This window comes from Ochotona princeps, chromosome 14 (genome assembly GCF_030435755.1).
Source record: "Ochotona princeps isolate mOchPri1 chromosome 14, mOchPri1.hap1, whole genome shotgun sequence".
Taxonomy (NCBI): Eukaryota; Metazoa; Chordata; class Mammalia; order Lagomorpha; family Ochotonidae; genus Ochotona; species Ochotona princeps.
The window spans coordinates 46,644,795-46,663,193 of NC_080845.1; the positions used below are offsets into that span (position 1 = coordinate 46,644,795).

General features: G+C 41.6%; 1 protein-coding gene across 6 annotated transcripts in view; it reads right to left on the minus strand.

Annotated features, from left to right (window-relative positions):
• Window positions 1-18,399, minus strand: part of CCDC171 (coiled-coil domain containing 171) — a 304,667-nt gene that overhangs the window by 238,952 nt on the left and 47,316 nt on the right. For all 6 annotated transcript variants that reach the window (XM_058672681.1, XM_058672678.1, XM_058672679.1 and 3 more), the window contains 2 exons: window positions 10,147-10,239; window positions 1,909-2,069 (listed from right to left, as the gene is read on the minus strand). In XM_058672681.1, the coding sequence (XP_058528664.1) occupies window positions 1,909-2,069; window positions 10,147-10,239 (254 nt within the window). The remainder of the gene's footprint in view (window positions 1-1,908; window positions 2,070-10,146; window positions 10,240-18,399) is intronic.

Here is an 18,399-nt window from a genome sequence, read left to right on the forward strand (position 1 = left end):
CTGTTCACATCTGACTCGGCAAATCCTTAGCTACCAACTTACATATAGCAGACACTATTATAGGCATTGAGAAACAAAGTTCCTCTCCATGTTAGACATATAATAAACAACAAAAGTCAGAACATGTTCTAAAGAAAAATAAAAACAGGCTACTTTTTTAAAAAGTTGTAGAAAAGAACTGCTATCCAAACCACCTGGCCAATCCCTCAGAGCATGCACCACATTGGGACCCTGGGTTGAATCAGGTGGCCATTTCCTACCCCGTGTGCTGAAGCAACTGGGAAACTGTCCTACCCCGTGTGCTGAAGCAACTGGGAAACTGTATATATACGGCTTCTCCCTGTATCTCCCCAGTTCTCCCAGAAACAGGAAGAAATAGAAAATTTGCAAACAATGATCACACCCATTTTCCCTAACCTTCAATCCTTCCCACCCTTATCAACTATGTAAACACCATCAAAACTTTTTCTTAATGTAAAAGAAAATAGAATTAAAAATAAGTTTAGGGAAGGGCATTTTCATCTAGTAGTTAAAATTTCCATGTCCCATTATCAGAGTACTTGAGTTTAATACAAGCTTCTAGCTCCTAACTGCAGCCTATTGTTAATGGAGATCTTGGAGGGCGCAAGAGATGATTCAGTTAGTTGGGTTCCCTCTGGCCACAAGGAAGACCTAGAGTGAGTACTGAGTTCCTGGTGTTGTCCTAAATCTATCCCAATCATCGCAGGCATCTGAAGAGTGAACCAGTGGACGGGAGTGTTCTCTCGCTCTCTCCAAATCTTAGCCCCCACCTTTTTTAAACAACTTTTTTGCAAGATAAGTTTATTTTGGTGCAAAAAAAAATTATTTAATCCATAATTTGTTATAATATATACTTTCCATAAACTTCAGAAGAGCCATTGTAATTACTACTACTTAATACATATCTCTAAAATTACTTATGTTAAGATGGAAAATTGTTATCTACTTGTCATAAATAGAAACCAGGACTTCAAGTAATGGTTTAGAATGTCTATTATGAATTTAATTTTGGAAACACATTAAAGAATTATAAGCTTCTTAAAGCATTTCACAAAACTTTTCAGATGAAAGAGTTTTGGGCAGAAAAATTTTAAAACAGTTGGAGTCACAAATGTTTTGACTCTATGACTTATGAGTAGGTATGTCCTTACTCTTATTAAGTCTTGATTTCCACATATAAATTGGGAAATTTTTAAAAATATATACATAGCTAACTCACAAGGTCTCAGGTGAGTAAATGAAACTATGCAATGCCAGGCACATACCAAGCTACATGGTAGTCATACTACTACTATTTTTGTAGTTTTAGAATATCCCAAACATCTTCTATCTCCACAACATTCATCTCATGTGCCCCAGAAGTTTTAAAAGATATTGCATTTACTGGGATGATATTCTACCAACTCTAACTTCGGACCAGAAATGGTCTCCCCAAGAAACTTTTCAACCCATCTGGACAATAAGTAGCTGGACTCTATGCTTGGTATACGTTTGCAAGGAAAGAATCTTGATTGAATTTGAACTATAATAATGCATCAAGGTGGAGGAATGCACCAGGGGGGAGGGGCGTGGGGAGGGGTGGGGGGATTCCCAGAGCCTATGAAACTGTCACATAATGCAAAATAATTAATAAAAAAAAAAGATATTGCATAACACTAATCATATAATGGAAAATACACTAATGTATTTAGGTTGTACTTTACAACTGCATTTCTGGGACACTCTGAATATTTACCTGGAACAGGAAGTATAGTTATGCCTTATGAAGTCTTTTTTCCCTCTAACATATCTCTGACATTAAAGAAAACAATTGCTAAAATACGTGCTCACATTTAAATAGCTTTCATGAAATCTTTGTATTAGAGCATTTTAGAGAAACATACTTACAAACTTAGTTTTGCAAAGCTCTCTTGTGCATTGAGTTTTTCTCGTTCATAAGCACTTTCAACTTCTTTGAATTCATTCTTGATCATTTCCAAATCAGCAACAGCTTCTGCCTGGCTGGCCTTTTCCACTTGCAAAGCTCCTTCAAGGTCTCGAATCCGTAACTACCAGATGACATAGAAATAATTGAAACAAGATCAGAAATGTAAGCGTTCATCTTAAATTGATACACAACAAATTATGATTCATTCAGACATTTCCTTCTTTTTGCTTTGGTTTAAAAACGAACATAAAACACACCTTATTTCCTTTCTTAATATATTTAATGAAAAAATAAAAGAGCAGAAGTATAAAGTTAATGGTGCCACTAAAATTGATAGGCAGATATAGTAAGCCCATCCCACTAAAGTGCCTTATTTATAATCCATTGCTTTTCCATCCAGTCAGAGGCTTCCTTTATAAAATAAGTTGACTGGACTTTTTTGAAAACTTACGGGAGTTATTCTTCCTCTCTCAGAATAAACTCTTTCACATGAATATTTGTACAAACCTAAGAAGTTTGATAGATCTTTTTATACCTGGAGACTTCTTAGTATAAAAAAAAAAGAGAAATTTTATTATCATATATTATTTGCCTGAAACATTTATGTTTGTAGTGACTTAATAGCTGGGGTTTGCTTCATAATGATGTGGCAATGTGGGAGTACAGGTAGATAATAGTTAAGACATAATTGATCTAAGGCTGGTATTGAGGTTGGGTGATGGGAATACAAGGGTTACATTTTACTATTCTAATTCTGCACACATTTAAAATTTTACATACTAAGACATTTTAATAACCATATTCTCAGAACAGGTATTTATCCCAGTAGTTAAGATAATACAAACTCCACATTGGAGTATCCGGGTTCAATTCTAGGTTCCAGCTCCTGTCTCCAACTTTCTGCCAACGCAGCCTCAAAAGGCAGCAGTAATACCCCAAATGATTGACTTCCTGCCACTCATACAGGTGACCTGGGATGTGTTCCCAGCTCCTGGCCTCAGTCCCAGCACAAGCCTAGCCATTGAAGGTATCTGGAGATTTGGAGAGTAAATCAGCAGACCAATGTGCTCTATCATATTCTCATATTCTCTCTCTGCGTATCTCAAATGACTTAAGTATCTCAAAGGCAGTTTGAGAGAGAGACAGAAAATCTTCGAACCACTGGTTAACCACCAAACACACAAATGGGGGGGGTGGGTCAAACTAGAGGCAGGAGCCAGAACTCATCTGGGTCTCCTTCATGGCATTTGGACCATCTCCCACTACCTTCTCAGGTGAATTGGCAAGGAATCTGATTGGAAGTGGAGTGTCTGGGACTGAAACTACACTACAGTATGGGATGCTGGTGCTGCAGGAGGCAGCTTAAGTTGCCATACAGTATGTTGGCAACTAAAAAAACTGTTTTCCAAAACTATTCCCAGTGTCTTACAATAACAGAATGAAAAACAAACTACATTCCCACAAAAGAATATGTACCTATGAAAAAGTATATAAACCAATTCTTAAATGTGCTTTTTATTGATAAAAACAACCACATTTTCCACATTTTACAATACAGACTTAGGAACACAATAATATTTCCCACCCAATCCTCTTTCCTGCGCATACTCCTCATGCACTTTCCTTCCTCCTTATCTTTTTTAACAACAGCATATTTTCATTTCACTACATTATCACAGGCTTAGGACTCCACTAAGAAATCAACACATAGCAAATATAAGACAAAACCTACTCTCCCTTAGGAGTACAAAGGCTGTACACAATAATCAAATCCCAAAATATCAATCTCACACACACATTACATTTTTGTACTCTGTTACCACAAATCCGGGAAAACATATGATATGTGTCTTTTGGCGACTGGCTTATTTCACTAAGAAGAAGGGTTTCCAGTTGCATCCATCTGCTATGAAAGACAAGATTCCAATTTTGTAAAGAATTGCTTCCGGATGACTGACCAGGAGGCTATTCAAGATCTTTGAGAGTGGAGGAAGTCTCTTTAGGAAAATAGTTTAAACAGTTTGTTAAAATATTCTGTCTTATTTCATTTATGTAACACTTGATATCTGGCTGTCCTTTTTATAATACAGAGTGAGAACTTTCCCTGCTGTGTTTGATAAATGTTGTCCAGGTTCTATTGCCAAGTGTTTGTTGTCCAAAATGCCTGTTTAGTTTTTAAAGATGAAATTCCACCCTTTGCTTGGTTTTAAGAATCTATGGCATATTATGATAGGACAGAGTAATAGCAGTGGTCAGACGTGGAAATGGCTTGAAGGCAAAAATATACATGAGAAATAAACTCAGTACTTTAATTTTTAAAAAGATTCTACTTTTTATGGCTGAATAGTATTCCATACTATATATACCACCTGGTTTTTTTTTCCATATTTATTTTTTCCATTTAATACTGTTATTTTGTGATACAGTTCCATAGGCTCTAGGATTTCCTTGGTCCCTTCCCCAAACCCCTCCCACACACACCGATTTCCCCTATGCTATTACAATAGCATAGTTCTTTATAAACAGATATAAATCCATCATTGCAGGCATGGACAATGGCAGAGAGTCCAGCATCCTATTGTCAAGATGCAGTTAACAGCTTCATTGGGAGTTTATCTTTGTCTGGAAGCAGAGATGCATACTGCATTGTATCCTCACATCTGGATATGATAATCTCCAGAGCACAGTTATTGTACCTCCCCTTAAATGAAAAGCCACAAAAGAGAATCAACAGACAGAAAAATAGAAATTTACAACATCATGGAGTTAGATAACATGTACTGAATGACTAATGTGTCACTGAAGAAATGAAAAAGAAAATCAAGAACCTTCTTGAAGAAAATGATGCTACTGTACAGCCAATAAGTCAGTGAAGAATTTAGTATGAGAAAAAAACTGTTTTGAAGAAATGAAAACTAAAAACCAAAACATCAAAATCCATGAGATAGAATTTACGCTGATTTTTGTTGGTAAGATGTGTCTCCTGCAAGCAACAAAGAGATGGGTTTTGTTTCTTGATCCAGTCTACTAATCTATGACATTTGATGGGTAAGTTTGAGCCATTAACATTCAGGGTTAATATGAATGGGTGTTAATTTGGTCCTTTCATTTTAGCAATGGGTTGTTTATTGTTTGGTTTAGCCTTCTGTTGTCATTTTACTGGGATGTTTTTCCCATTTGCCTTTGGTTTTGGTGGGTGCTATGCCTTTTCTCTATCAAGAGAACATCTTTAAGTATCAGTTGTAGGGCAGGTCTGGAAGAGGCATATTCTTTGAGCTTAACCGTATACCACATTTTCTTGATCCAATCATTTTAATAGACATCTGGGTTGACTCAATAGAATTGAATTGTTTAGATTGTTTATTTTCACTGTTTTTGTAAGATTTACTTATTTTTTTAAAGATTTTTTTTTTTTGGAAAGGCGGATATACAGAGAGGAGGAGAGACAGAGGAAGAGCTTCCATCCCATTGTTCACTCCCCAAGCGGCCGCAACGGCTGAGCTGAGCCAATCAGGAGCCAGGAGTTTTTCCCGGGTCTCCCACATGGGTCCAGGGTCCCAAGGCTCTGGGCTGTCCTTGACTGCTTTCCCAGGCCACAGGCAGGGAGCTGGATGGGAAGCAGAGCCACCGGAATTAGAACCGGCGTCCATATGGGATCCCAGTACGTTCAAGGTGAGGACTTTAATCACTACGCTATGACACTGGACCCAAGATTTACTTATTTTATTGTAAAGTCAGATATACAGAGAGAAGAAGATACAGACAAAGATATTCCATCCACTGGTTCACTCCCAAAATGGCCACAACAGCAGGAGCTCAGCCGATGTGAAGCCAGGAGCCAGAGATTCTTCTGGGTTTCTCATACAGGTGCAGGGTCCCAATGCTTTGGATCATCCTCTACTGCATTCCCATGTCACAAGCAGGGAGCCGGAAGGGAAATGGAGCATCTGGGATACGAACCAGCGCCCATATGAGATCCCCACTCAGGCAAACACACAGGGTGTTGGGGGATGGTCACATGATGATGTCTTGGAGACCTCAATGTGAAGATGAGTGTTCCAAGGGTGTTACTTGAGTGGTTTTGATAGTTCTGAGATGTCAACAACATCACTGTACCAGGGTTGAGAAAAATCTTTCCAACACTAATCAAATCTACTTCAGTGTGCATCCATAGACCCAAATTCTTCCTGCAAAGCCTCACCAGGAAAGTCGTCCAACCTATTCTGTTTTTTATCCTCCGACGAGGCACTAGACATCTGCTGTCCTAGGTGTGCTGACTGTAATGTCCCCTGTGTATCTGAGCATGATGACCACTGCACAGACTTCAACAACTGAGGAGGCCCAGTCCCAATACATGCACTCCCAAGGTTGGACAACACACATTGTGATTTTTCTTTGTGGCTGAGATTTGAGTCCAGCTATCTAGTTTGGAAGTTCCCCAAGAAACCTCACTTGTGGTGACCTCAGACTTGACTCTCATGTGTGCCAGCCAGAGCAGGGTCAGGCTTGGTCCATCACCTGCACCAGTCAGTGCAGCTATCTGCCTGGTAAGTTCTGCCCCCGAGCCCCATCTTTCATGTCAACTAAAGTGTGCTGCAGCCTATCCCAGTCCATTCTGCATCCCATTTCGCTCTCATGTACACTCATGGGGTTCTGCAGCTTAGCTCAGCCTGACCCTCCCCCAAACCCAGCCCACATGCATGCCAATAGGTGCTGCCACTTTGCCCAGTTCAATTCACCACTAGCCCTGGCTCTTGTACTCACCAGTGGGAGCTGAAGCCTAACAGAGGAGAAACCGCAATTTCCTTACCAGGACCATTCCCGCCCAGGATCTTGCACTTGCCAGGGGGTACCATGGTCCAACCTGGTACAACTTGCTCCCAGTCCAATTCCTTCCCAGGTGTTGCATGCTAGCTCAGCTGGCCTGTGCTCATTCAGCTCTCATGAAGCTAGCAGATGTGGCATGAGATCAGCCCACCTCCAATGCAAGCTCTCATACTCACCAGTAGTAACTGCAATCCAACAAGCGAGTCTCCAAAGTTCCCCTATCAAGCTCACTCCCAGCCCCAGGTTTTGTATATGCTAGCAGGTGCTGTGGTTCAGTCTGAGATGACCAACCCCCAAGTCTCTCAGCATTTGCCAGCAGGTGCTGCAGCCCAGCCTAGCCCCTGTCCCAGCTCTCACTGGCACATGCAGCACCCCAGTCCACCCAACCCCTCATTTAAACTACTGGGTTGCAGTCCAGAGAAGCCTGGCTTGCACCCCATCTTGACTCTCAGCCATGCCAGTACACTGTGAACTGGCCCAGCTTGGCCTGTCCCCAGACTCAATCCACACAAATGCTGAAGAGTACTACAGCTTTGCTTGCCCTAGCCTGCCCAGCTACTGTGCTCCCCAATAGAAGCTGTGGTCTAGCAGGAGAGTTACCCAAAATTCCCCTACCAGACCTAGGATCTCATGTGCCAACAGGTGCCATGGCCTTAGGCATGGTCTGTCCTCAACCCTGACCTTTGTATGTACCAGAGGCTGCGGTAGCCTGGACCTGTCTCCTCCCAGCTCTAGTTCCTTCAAGTGTCATGTAAGTTCCTATCAGGTGAGTTCCATGGTCCAGCCTGGCTCAGCCTGTCACCACCCCACCCTCTCCATGCAAACCAGTGGATGCTACATCCCACAGAGGCAAACCCACAGATCCTGTGCAGAATCTTCCCCCAGATCTAGGTCTCTCACATTCTGGTGGGTGCTGCAACTCACTTCCTGCTCCAACAATTATGGGCAGGTACTACAGCCTAATACAGCCAAGCATACACCCCCACACACACCCAGCTTATATGTGCACCATTAGGCAACTTGCAATGCTATTTGGCTCATCCAAGTCTGACATATGAGCAGGTGAGCTGGCCTGCCCCAGACATGCCCTCCAGTCTCCACCATTCCATCCCCCCCACCGCCGCCAAACCATTCTATCTCAGTCCCCTTGCCTACCTGTGAGTGCAGTGGCTGGGTCCAGGGAAGATCCAAGAAGTCACCCCCCCCATCATACATGCCATCTGCTGCTATAACTCCAGTCTCCAATAGGTCCCAAGATCCCCTTCCCCAGGCAATCTGCAACTCCCCACGACCTGGAGACCAGGTTGGCGTGTTCCAGCCCAGTACTCCCCACCTTCCCCAGATATCTCTCAAAAAAAGAAAAATAGACTAGGCAACTAAGCTGGCACACTGGTACAGTTAATACAAATTTGGCACTAGCCAGGCCCAGACTCTCGCCAGCCTTGGCGCTTTTCTCCCAGCAGTGTTAATACTTGCCTAGGTAGAAACCAACCCAGACAGTTGGCTACAGCTGCTATGATTCAATATCTTAACTATTGTGAATTTATCTCCAAAAAGCACAGGTACCAACAATAGTCATATGCTGATTTCACTTCATCTGGGTAAATTCCCATGAGTGAGACAGCTGGTTCATATGGAATATCTATTTTCAGATCTCTGAGGAATCTCCAATATGTCCTCCATAATGGTTATACCAGTTTACATTTCCACCAACAGTGGATTAGAGTAACCTTTCCCCACATCATCTCCAATATTTATTGTTTTTTTTAATTTGGGGGTGATAGCCATTCTAACTGGGATGAGGTGAAATCTCACTGTGGTTTTGATCTGTATTTCTCTGATAACTAGTGGTCCTGAGCATTCCTTCATGTTGTTGGACATTTCTGTTTCAGTCTTTGAAAATTGCCTGCTCGGGCCTGGCGGCGTGGTCTAGCGCCTAAAGTCCTCACCTTGAAAGCCCCAGGATCCCATATGGGCGCCGGTTCTAATCCCGGCAGCTCCACTTCCCATCCAGCTCCCTGCTTGTGGCCTGGGACAGCAGGAGAGGACGGCCCAAAGCTTTGGGACCCTGCATCCGCGTGGGAGACCCGGAAGTGGTTCCTGGTTCCCGGCTTCGGATCAGCGCGCATCGGCCCGTTGCGGCTCACTTGGGGAGTGAAACATCGGATGGAAGATCTTCCTCTCTGTCTCTCCTCCTCTCTGTATATCCGGCTTTCCAATAATAATAAAATCTTTTAAAAAAAAAAAAAGAGAAAATTGCCTGCTCGTGCCCTTTTCCCATTTCTTAACTAAACTGCTTTGTATTGTTGTTAGGTTCCCTGAGTTCTCTATAGATCCTAGATATTATTCCTCTATCAATTGTGTCATTTGTAAATATTTTCTTCCATTCTGCTGGTTGCCTCGTCACTTTGTTTGCAGTTTCCTTCATAGTATGGAAGTCTCTTAGCTTCGCCTGGCTCCACTTGTTTGGTTTTGCTTAGCTGTTGTTTAGTTTTGCCTGTGCTTCTACAGTCGTTCCCGAGAAGTCTTTGCCTATCCCTATTTCTGACTTGCAAAATAAATCTAAGTTCTTTAGCATTAGAAAGTCCCTTCCTGAGTCTCATCACATCTTCCGACTATCATTAGTAGCTTTACTCTTGCAGTTCTGTTCGCTGAGAACAGTGGTCAGATAACTGTTTCTGTACAGGGTCGGAGAGTGAATTCTTCAAGTTTTGTGGATCATAAGGTTCCTAAGTCAACAAGCAGCCATAAACTATATGTTTAAGAAGGAGTGGCATGGTTATTTTCCCTCAAAAGAAACCATTTATGAAAATGGGCTCCGTGTCAAACTTGGTCCAAGGCAACAGCTTTCCAACCCCTAATTTACATGCTGTGCTCTCATTTGCCTCAGAAATTCCTCCTCAATTTCCAAGCCCCAACGAGAGCATCTAATTCTTCTCCAGGGTCAAATCTTTTCCATTTGTCATACTCCCAACTATTTTAGTATTTCGTATTTCTCCCTTTGTGTCTACATATCCATATATACAAATATGGTATCTGATGCTTAGTTCAAGTTGCAAGTGGAGCTCATTCATCTTCATTCTGTCAGCTCTTAATGATGATAGTGATATGCATTCTCTAAATATGATGCAGAGGCAAGATGAATTTTCACAAGAACAGACAATGGGTAAGACCTGGCCTGTATGCTGCAGTGTGCCAGCTCCTCCATTAGCATAGTATGTCCTCAACTATATCCAGACCGCAATTCAGTAATCAGGAGCACCACAATATATTCTTGCGTGTCTTGATTCTCTGAATATATTGTTGTTTTAGTTAGCTGTTATAACACAACTTTTAAAAATTCATTCCAGAAATACATATTCACACATTACCTGAATAATTTCAGAATTAAATTTCGATTCCAGATGTGCTGCTCTTTCTGCTTCAATATTTTCTTCTAATTTCTTCACTCTTAGAGTAGTTGCCTAAAAACAAATTAAAATTTTTAAATCATAAATCCATATACTATTAGTAAATACTAACACTACTATTTACTATTTAAATATGGATTAGTACATCACAGAACTACAATTAGCAATTTAGGTTATTGCAGCTGTAGGGACTCTCCCTGTTACTTTGCGAGAACGGAGTGTAAACTCACGCTCAAAAAGAATGCTCCAGAGTTTGCTTCCTTTTTTGTTTTGCTTCATAAGTTTTGCTGGGAAACAATTTGCATATAATAACCTATACATATTGGAATGACAAAACTTGGTAAGTTTTCATAAATAAGGATCCAAAAAATCCTTGCCACAATCAAAACCAGAAATACTTCAACTACCCTTAAGCAATCCCTTATATCCCCTGCTGAAATACTCCTTCCAGCACTGTGCACCTAATCCCCTTCACCAAGTAATTGCCCATCAGCTAATTCTGTACCATGGAGGAGCTTGTAGTTTCTGAAATTCTATGTCAGTTGATTCTATAACACAAATGCGTTATTGCCCAATTCCTTTCCGCCTGTGAAAGTATTCTGAAACTCATCATGTGGTTGCACACACCATAGGTCATTTTCATAGTCAAACAAACTTCCACTATGTTAACACCACAACTGGTTTCTCTGTTCACCTCCTGATGGACATTTGTTTCCAGCGTGGGCTATTACAAATAAAGCTGCTATGGGCACTTCTGTATAGGGACACAGTTCCACTTCTGTATGCCCATACACATGGCTAGAGTAACTAGTGAGGATTAGAATGGCTAGGTCAAATGAGAAGTGTATACTGAACATTTTGAGACTATCATAAAATTTTCCAAGCGGGACATACCAATTTACATTCCATAGGGTTATATGAAATGTCCCATTGCTCCACATCCTAAACAACAGTTGGCATGGTCATTTTTTAGGGGATTAATGTAGATATTCAAATTGGCCTGTTAAGGGATCTCATCTTAGCTTTAATTTACATTTCCCTATAATGACTAATATCACTGAACATCTCTTCATGTATATTGCTATTTGTATGCCTTCTTTGGTGAAGGATCTACTATACTTCTCCTCGTGTTTCAATGGAGTGATTTTCATATTATGAGTTTTGAGGGCATTTAGCAGATTGCTTAAGTTGCTGATTATGTCACCTATATCCCAGATACAAATGCCTGCATTCGAGTCCAGCACTGCTCTGATCACAGCTTCCTGATAATGCAGACCCTGGGGTGTGCAGACGATGGACCAAGTAACTGGATTCTTACAATTCACTTTGAAACCTGCACTGAATTCCAAGTTTCCAGCTCTGGCACAATTCAGTCCTAGCTACTGTGGACATTTGGGAAATGAAGCAGTAAACCATAGCTTTTTCTCTTAGTCTCTCTACCTCTCAAAAAATAAACTCTTTAAAAACTTTATAAGCGGGGCCCGGCGGCGTGGCCTAGCGGCTGGGGTCCTCGCCTTGAACGCTCTGGGATCCCACATGGGCACCGGTTCTGATCCCGGCAGCTCCACTTCCCATCCAGCTCCCTGCTTGTGGCCTGGGAAAGCAGTCGAGGACGGCTCAAGGATTTGGGACCCTGCACCCGCGTGGGAGTCCCAGAAGAGGTTCCTGGTTCCCGGCATCAGATTGGCGTGTACCGGCCGTTGCAGCTCACTTGGGGAGTGAATCATCGGACGGAAGATCTTTCTCTCTGTCTCTCCTCCTCTCTGTATGTCTGACTTTGTAACAAAATAAATAAATCTTTAAAAAAAAAAAACTTTATAAGCGAAGAGTAACCAGTTGAGGACAGCCCAATGCTTTGGGGTCCTGCACCCATGCGGGAGACCTGGAAGAGGTTCCTGGCTCCTGGCTCTGGATCGGCACAGCACCAGCTGTTGCACTCACTTGGGGAGTGAATCATCAGATGGAAGATATTTCTATCTCTCCGCCTCTCTATATATCTGACTTTGTAATAAAAAATAAATAAATCTTTAAGAAAAAAGAATCCTTGAGTGAAAGGATCAAGGAAAATATCAAAAAGTGGTAGCACTTAACTTACACTTGTGATTCCTATAATTGAAAAAAAAAGTTCCTACTACATGCTGTCTTTATATCTAAGAACAAGAGATTCCTGAGGTTGTAGACATATAGCTTAGCACCTACTAAATGCTGGTGTTTAGCTCAGACTAGAACTGGCATTACCCTAGTAATGCCCAATACCAATTTTTTTATAAAAGGTTTGAATGTAAATACCACAGGATAAACTTCCTTCCCTCAAAGAACTAAAGCTGCCTTTGTTGGTATTGAGTATGTTCATTTGACAGTCTGTAAAATCAGGAGTCTGGCCACTCAGGAAATACCCATAGGCAATGAGAACATAATATTTTTTTAAGATTTATTTATTTTTATTCAAAAGTCAGATATACAAACAGGAGTAGAGACAGAAAGATCTTCTGCCCACTGATTCATTCCCCAAGTGGCCGTCCTCAACTGCTGTCCCAGGCCACAAGCAGGGAGCTGGATGGGAAGTGGGGCAGCTGGGCTTAGAACCGGTGCCCATATGGGATCCAACGTATGCAAGGCGAGGACTTTAGCTGCTAGCCCAGGCCTGAGAACATAGTATCTTAAAACCTAGAAACACGCAAATAGAGGGAAGAAACAAGTCTAACAATGGTAAAATGCATTTCAGAATCCTAAAAGTCTATCTGCAGGTTTCTCTATCTAGTCAAAATTTTCATTAAAATACAAAATATTCAGTGATTCTGTAACAAAAGATTCGACTATTCAAGTCTTGTTTCTTTTTTTTAAGATTTATTTATTTTTATTACAAAGTCAGATATACAGAGAGGAGGAGAGATAGACAGGAAGATCTTACATCCGATGATTCACTCCCCAAGTGACCACAAAGGCCGGAGCTGGACTGATCCAAAGCCAGAAGCCAGGAACCTCCTCCAGGTCTCCCACGCGGGTACAGGGTCCCAAGGCTTTGGGCCGTCCTCGACTGCTTTCCCAGGCCACAAGCAGGGAGCTGGATGGGAAGTGGAGCTTCCGGGATTAGAACCGGCACCCATATGGGATCCTGGCGCGTTCAAGGCAAGGACTTTAGCTGCTAAGTCATGGCGCTGGGCCCTCACATCTTGTTTCTTATGTATATGTGACATTGTTTAATTATTAGCTTCTCATTCTAGCAATCCAGAAGAGATTCAATTTTGCCTGCCTATATCAAAATTAAATCAGCTAAAACAATAAACACGAATTCACGTCTGTATATTCATACTTCTCTGAATGAAACATCCAAAGAAAACAAATTCACTGGCTATTAATACTAAAACAATCAGTAATGGTATGAAAAATAATTCAAGTCTTCAAACAAACTCCTTCCAAGAGTAGATTTTGTTGATTGATTTTATTAAATTTCTCCTAATGAACTTCTTAATTCTAACCTGCTGAATTAATTCTTATATCCAGCAGAGGGTGCTAAAGGAACATCAACATACCATTCATCTTTTTTTTGCAATACTGCATAAGATTTGGCACAGCCTTCGTAAACTAGCTCATTGACATTCAGTCATAACGTCAATAACATATAAATTACAAGTGGTACGCACCTATTTGTTCAGATTGTATCATCTAACAGCTCTCGTTTCACAAGTAACTACTACAAAAATTACTCCTTTTCAAAAAAAAAAGTTCTAACAGACTGGACCTTTGAAGACTGGTTAGTTCTATATGATTACCATAGCATTTTGCATATTTCAGCATATGCATAATTATGCATATTCCCCTTCCTAGACATGAAGGAAAAGAGTACTATACCGTCAGTCTTTAAACCAGAGACCTCCAAGTATCTTTTTATTACCAAAAAAAGGTACTTCAAAAGGATAAAAGTTTTCCAATATAATTGCAAACACATTATGTTTACATTGAAGACCAATAGTAAATACTATGGTATAAAAACACTTAAGCCATTAATTAAAAATAAATGAACGGGGCCTGACTTTCCAATAAAAATAAATAAATCTGGGGCACAGCGTGACAGCCTAGTGGCTAAAGTCCTCGCCTTGAACGCTCTGGGATCCCATACAAGCACCGGTTCTAATCCTGGCAGCTCCACTTCCCATCCAGCTCCCTGCTTGTGGCCTGGGAAAGCAGTCGAGGACGGCCCAGGGCCTTGGGACCCTGCACCTGCATGGGAGCCCCGGAAGAGGCTCCAGGCTTCTGGCTTTGGATCGGCTCAGCGCCAGCCATTGCGGCTGCTTGGGGAGTGAATCATCAGATGGAAGATCTTCCCCTCTGTCTCTCCTCCTCTCTGTATACCTGCCTTTCCAATAAATAAATAAATACATTTTTAAAAAATTAATAAATATTTAAAAATAAAATGAATGAATGGGTCTGAAGCTTTTCATGATACTTTCTCTGATATTTATTTTACTATACAGGTCAAGTAAAAAGAATATTAAAAGAGTACCTACTATGTGTCAGATATCTCCAACACTAGGTCTGAAGCTGTACATGCCAACATGAGCACAGGGACGCCCACAAGCAGACATCCACCTGACAGCCAAAGACCTGGGCGGTGGACGGAAACTGATCACCAAGAAGCACTCCTTGTGTTTCTCTGGTATGAATTGAAATTTGTGACTGCCTCATATTGTTTTCCAGACTCCTTCAGATTGTTATAAATAAACAGGCCCACATAAAAGCAGTCGTTAATCTCAAACCACAATGTAGTTTCAAGAAACAGCTGAATACCCAAACAGAGAGCTCCCACTGTAAGTCATTTGGACCATGGCTACTACGCAATTTTGAAGGTAGGACACAAACGCATGTCCCTCGAGAAGGCAACAATCAAGCCTTAATCGTTTTAGAAGGAATATACAAAAGGAACAGGATCGCAGGAGGAATAAATCCGAGAATGCAGTTAACTGCCTTATTCAGCAAGAAGTGAATCATGAAACTACACTGTTCAGATCATAAAACAGTTTTTTAATAGGTCACATATTCTGATTAGTTCGGTGATTAACTAATCTATCTTTATTTAAATATCACCTTTATCTCTTCTGGCAACACTTGGATGCTCAACACATTTTTTTAAGATGAACTTCCAGTTTTGAAATCCAATATCAACACTAAACACTGCATTTAAATGTATGATACAACCAGTGTAGTACACTAAGTATGATTGTAAAACCAAGCAGTCCCCTCGTTGACTAGTTAGTAATCAACACAGATCAGTCCTGAAATACAATTGCCACAAGCAAATGACTTAAAAAGATGAATTATCCAAAATGGACTTCTTGGAAAACTATGGAAGGTCAAACACATCTTTCTTTTCCTTCTGCCTTTTCCCTTCTCTGTTACTGTAAATCTGACTGACAGAAGCAATTCAGGATTTATTTGCGAAGACTGCTGTTCTCCCTCTCTGCTGTAATTTTCCGAAGACTTCAGTTTGCTGAGAATTAGGTTTGCATCTTCTCTTTGTTGTTATTGAGTTAAGCTTATTTCCCAGGATAATAAACTCCCCTAGTTGTAAAGAGGCTTATAAGAGTCATGGATATTTCTTTTTCTAGTACACATTTCCCTTGATTCTGTGGTATGTAGCACTGCATTTACAAAATTGGGTTGGGAGTTAATTTTTTTTAATCTAAGAAATCATTGATCCACGTTCAGATCAGTAAGCCACAAAACGGCATAGCCTGCCAGACTTTAAAAACGTATTATATATATGAAGTTCTTTGGCCCTGGCACATAAAGAATTCACTTTTCATGAAATACAACTATTAAAAAGCTTCACCAAAATTTAAAATGTTCGTTAAGCTAAAAGTTTGCTGTATTGCCTGCCTTGCTCTGATACCACTGATATTAAATAATGTACTATTTAAAAATTTTTTAAAGTCCCCTACTTATTGTTATCACATATTAGCTTCATTATTTTAAAATCATCATTTCGGGCCCGGCGGCGTGGCCTAGCGGCTGAAGTCCTCGCCTTGAGAGCCCCGGGATCCCATGTGGGCACCGGTTCTAATCCCGGCAGCTCCACTTCCCATCCAGCTCCCTGCTTGTGGCCTGGGAAAGCAGTCGAGGACGGCCCAAGGCTTTGGGACCCTGCGCCCGCGTGGGGGACCTGGAGGAGGTTCCTGGTTCCCGGCTTTGGATCGGCGCGTACCGGCCCGTTGCGGCTCACTTGGGGAGTGAAACGTCGGATGGAGGATCTTCCTCTCTGTCTCTCCTCCTCTGTGTATGTCCGGCTTTCCAATAATAATAATAAAAAAAATCTTTAAAATCATCATTTCCACTGGGACGGCACATTAGCTCAACCGACTGATCCTGCACCTCCAAGCACGAAGATCCCATACGGGTGCCAGTTTGTGTCCTGGCTGTAGCACTTCCCATCCAGCTCCATGCTTGTGGTGTGGAAAAGGAGCAGAGGATGGCCCAAAGCTTTGGGACCCTGCACCTGCATCAGAGACCGAGAGGATGCTCCTGGCTTCCAATTGGCTCAGCTCCGGTTGTTATGGCCACAGCAGATGGGAGATCTTTCTGTCTCTCCTCTCTATAAGTCTGCCTTTCCAATAAAAACTAAATATATTTTAATTATCATTTTTTTAATTATCATTTCCACTAACTTTACCTACCTGAAATTACTGGTAGTTGAAGCTTCCATACTGGAACGTAAAATGAGTATAAAACACTCTAGAAATTTAAAAACTTTTTCACTAAGCCACCACCGAGTTAAATGGACAACACTAAATATATTTATTTAAATAAAAGACAAAGTTTTAAAGCAGTCTAAATATGAAGATTAACAGATAAGACCATACTTGTCCACATATAAGATTTTTTCATTTAAAAAAATTTACTAAATGAATAGAAACAGAGATGACCCAAGTTATAGAAATCATCTAGACTGCATTTAAAGTTTCAAAACCCCCAAAGCAGAGAACTGGAATATAAAGATGGTAGAATAGGGTAAAGACACATTTAAACAGACAGAGAAATATTAGTCAGTGAGAAGCAGAGAGTACACACTCCAGGAAATAGAAGAGTACAGAACAACAGCAGAGGGGTACCTGGAGACTGACAGACACAGGAAAGCAGCGAAAACAACAGTGTGGTGTTGCAGTGACTGATACCCCAGTGGCATTCAGCTAATGGGCGATCTGCACTCCATCAGCTGCCAGGTGGGAAGCGACCTTCACCTGGGGAGCTCAGGAGGTGAACCCAAAAAACTACTCCTCCTGCTGGTCTGTTTGATTTGACCAGGAACATCAACAGAATGGCAGGTCCCAAATGCATGGTGCAGGAAGAGGGTGGATTTCATTGCCCAGTCTGCCTCCAAGAGCTGAATTTGGCACCATTTTGCTTAAGGAGGCGAAGATTACGGGGCAGGACTGAGCATGCACAGAGCAGGGAGCGAACTCATTTCTGACTCAGTGAACTGCAACAATGTGGCATCCTACAGGTTCCACCTAAGACAGGTCCATGTAGCCCTCAGACCTAATGACCAGCAGACCAGGAACTCTAGTAGTGACACATCGGGTGCCATTTTGTACACTGCGGCAAAGAATTTAAGACTGCAGGGACAACAGTGAGCTACACATGCGCTGAGCTCAGCAAGAACTCACTGAGCTCAGTGCATTACACTGGTCCCACAGGAAAATAATACCAACTGTGGCATCGTAAGGGTCAAAATAGGTCTGTATGGTCCTCAGATCTAACAGCCAACAGGGTCCTCCAAGATCAGCGCCACCAACAATCTAGCTATATAGGACACCTGGTGTCTCCCTAATCCTGGAACCTGCTCCAACCGGAAGTGGGAGAATGGTTGTACAGACAATGGTGCAGGCTGAGCACAGCATCACAGGAGGTGGAGAGAGGTGAGCCAGGAGCTGGGGATACAGAGACCATGGTGGAAATCTTACATAAGAACCTGGAACTCCCTGGAGGGAGTAGCACAAGTGACAGCAAACAAAGAGCCATGTACCAAATGCAATAAGTAAAAAATCTAACTGTAGACCTGAGGGTGACACAGCTTAGAAACCTGTCCCAAGGACAAGATTCTGCTAACCAGAAGTACAATGACCAAGAGCAAAGAACAGACAGAGGCACAATGAATATTACTGAAGAGTCCCCTGCATAAAGGAAAATCGTATGCAAACTTCAGAGTTAACTGAGGAA